Source organism: Loa loa (genome assembly GCF_000183805.2).
Source record: "Loa loa unplaced genomic scaffold supercont3.18, whole genome shotgun sequence".
Lineage (NCBI taxonomy): Eukaryota > Metazoa > Nematoda > Chromadorea > Rhabditida > Onchocercidae > Loa > Loa loa.
This window is the reverse complement of record NW_018108198.1, coordinates 269,233-272,412: the sequence shown is the minus strand read 5'-3', so window position 1 is coordinate 272,412 and position 3,180 is coordinate 269,233. Positions and strand designations below refer to the sequence as shown.

At 34.5% G+C, this 3,180-nt stretch overlaps 1 protein-coding gene across 1 annotated transcript in view; it reads right to left on the bottom strand.

Annotated features, from left to right (window-relative positions):
• LOAG_16772 (hypothetical protein) overlaps positions 1-3,180 on the bottom strand; it is a gene marked incomplete at its 5' end in the record, with an annotated part of 9,154 nt that overhangs the window by 4,018 nt on the left and 1,956 nt on the right. Inside the window, 6 exons of the mRNA XM_020449427.1 lie at positions 68-175; positions 559-711; positions 1,436-1,587; positions 1,980-2,090; positions 2,277-2,463; positions 2,768-2,860. Of these exons, the coding sequence (XP_020307052.1) occupies positions 68-175; positions 559-711; positions 1,436-1,587; positions 1,980-2,090; positions 2,277-2,463; positions 2,768-2,860 (804 nt within the window). The remainder of the gene's footprint in view (positions 1-67; positions 176-558; positions 712-1,435; positions 1,588-1,979; positions 2,091-2,276; positions 2,464-2,767; positions 2,861-3,180) is intronic.

Below are 3,180 nucleotides of genomic sequence, written 5' to 3'. Positions count from 1 at the left end.
CACCAATTTTACCTTAATGAAAAATAGGGACTCCTGTTACTTTCATGGTAAAGAAAAAGATACTTACATTTTTGTCTACTGATGTAAGAGCGTTTGTTGCTCTCAGAATTGCTAACCATGTCGGGTCATACGAGAGATTTAGCGAAACATTTTGATCAACATCAAATTCTAAAGCCTGAAACGTTGAACAGAAACATATATTCAAGATCGGAAAGTTCAGGAGGTGAAAAGCCAAAGTGGAATGTCTGAAACAAAAAGGCCATAAAAAGAAACCTTAAACAACTATACAGTTATCAGAAAACTACACTTTTTAATATTAAGAAAATGAAATAATCCATTCATTATTGTTTTACACACAATGGTGTAATTTAGAGCAAAGAATTAACATTTATTTCATTATACTAATAAAGATCTTGAAAAGCAAAAAATTAACATTTATTTCATTATACTAATAAAGATCTTGAAAAATTTCTTCTGCATACAACAAGTGATGTAACAAAGTAGAGAAGTTATCGTGAAGTTCATCTGATGCATATATTTAATGTATGCCGTAATCACCTGCAGAAAATGCCTTCGTGGAAGTGGCTTATCCAGTGAAAGGAATCTGGTTGGTTCAAAATCATTTTCCCGGTCATTTTTATTCGGATGGGGTACTAAAGCTGCAAATAAACAATGCATATGTGCTGCTAACCAGTAACGTGGCTTCAATACCTGCAAATAGAAAAAAAAAAATACGCCAACATGGGGAAGCTATTTTCGTCCTGCCTTTGTTTCATTACAGGATCCAAGATATCAGATTTGAAAAATTTCGTAGTACTTACATATTAGCAAAAATTACTAGAAAAACTGTATATCAAAAATCCTAGCCACAGGTAGAAATCAACTCCCAGTAGCAATGAGAAACTTCATTTGTAAAAAGTTTTGCATCCAAGTCATTCACACTTGATCAATCTTACGACAGTAATGCAGCTCCATCCTTTTCATCAAAAATTAAAAAAAAAAGAAAGAAAAAAAGGGATAATCTGATGTAATATTAGAACGACTGTTGGATAAATTCAAAAGCAATATGAATCAACTCATAAATGAGTTGTACGCTCCACAGGAAGGCAAAGGGCTCGGCAAACTTCAAACCCTTCGTGGCAAGGGAACAACGACTTTTTTTTACCTTCGCATAATTCCAAATACGTCATATGTGAGCGTACGGAAAACCCGATTGAAGGTTACTACCACTAGGAACCGAACCACACACCCATTGCTTACTGCGATGACTCAAACCACTACACCCCCACATCTGCATAGAAATTAGAAAATCTAACGTAAAGATCTACTTATAATGATTTCAAATTCAAGAAACACTAGAACCCTACATGGTCACCATTTAAATGCAACGCCATCTTAAACGTCGAAATTTGTGTAGCATTAAGCATCCACCTACATGTAATAATGTCATTGTAGCAGGATTCCCAATCGCATTCTTTTTCAAATCCTCTTCAAAATAAGGTTTCAACCTCAGTAATTGCTTAACATCGCCATAATCTGTAATGCCTGCTGGCCAGTCATGTGTCACCATTATATCGATTGGTGGTTCTGAAGCAAATGAAATAGTCTAAATTCTTAACCAAAGGGCGCGTAAACCGAAAGCCAGAGAGAAAAACGACCATTCGAAGAAATGGTAAAAATGTACGCGGCAAAAACGATATCGAAACTGGGAATAATCCAATCTAGCTAGTCTCAGACTAATTTAGTTTTAAACGACAGAGTAACATCAGGATGTGACCTACCATAAAGGCAGTTTAATACCATTAACATTTCGATAAATAAAGCTAACACGATCGATAAATAAACCTAACACAATCAACAAGAAAGCAATTAAGAAACAAAACATAAAATCTGAACAACTAAAGACTTATATGTTAAGGATATCACAACCCCGATATTTACAAGAGGAAGTCAATTTAAAAAATAAAAAATTAACATGCCATTTGGATTCCTTGGCTTCAACTGCTTTAGACGAAATACATCGACAGAACGGACATGATAAGCGGAAACAACTGCACCATAATCAATAAATGGTGGACGTTCCCAATGACCTTGAATAAAATGAAAATTTTGCATTGAATCTCAGCCAATTCAAATTATCTTTATGCCACATTCTAAACTAAGTGCATCCAATTATTCGCATACGTCCACACATCTCCGCCAAAGTATATTAAATGGATGTATCAATCTACCATATATGGAAAGTAACCAGAGGAACAAAGATGTAAATAGCTTACCTGTATTATAGTCATTTTTATTATAGATGCCTGAAAGACCAGCTATTCGGAGTCCTGCAAATTGTACAACAGATGCATGCCCTAAATAAAAAATTTTCGGGGCAACCCATCCACCATAAGGCAATTCTTGCAGATAACCCGATGCTTCATGATTTCCTCCAACAAAAATTGTTAATACTGGTGCCTCCTAAAACAAAACAACGAATAAAACAATTCCGGATCTCTTCTGCAAAGTCAGCCGAACTGTTCTAATATTTGATGCAGCGTGCGTTACTTCACTATATATTTTTTGAAATAAAACAACACACATATAAACAGCACATGCTGCCATGAAAAGAAATGGAGGATGTAAATCGTGAACCTTCTATTTTTAATCATGTATGGTTGATTAACAGTAATTTCAAGTATTGTGTTCCTTTAAAAATAGTTTACGTCAGAGTGTCCGATACTGCCCCTAGCCTATTTACCAATATAATGAAATTGAATTTTACTAATTCGCCGGAGTAATAGCGATGAAAGCTTTGCAGATGCCGATATTTCTCAGGCGCATGCATATGCTTCAAGTCACCATAGTTTCGAATTGCCTGAAAAAAAATTAAATTCTCGAAAAATGAGTGAAAGATATATCTTTGTTATAGGACGAAGTAATACCAGAAAGAACTCCCCCAAAAATTGCGAACAATTTCAAAGAATTGAAACTTCCCGACAAATCTCCTGTCTTGTCAACAGCCGCTGATCATTTGTATTGCTATACAGCCACTTAAGTGGCGAAAACGATGGATGTGACAAAATAAAATCACCGAATAACCAGTAATCCGTATAAAAAAAAAACGGATGTTGTCAATTATATACGTATATAATATATATATATATATATATATATATATATATAACACATATTATT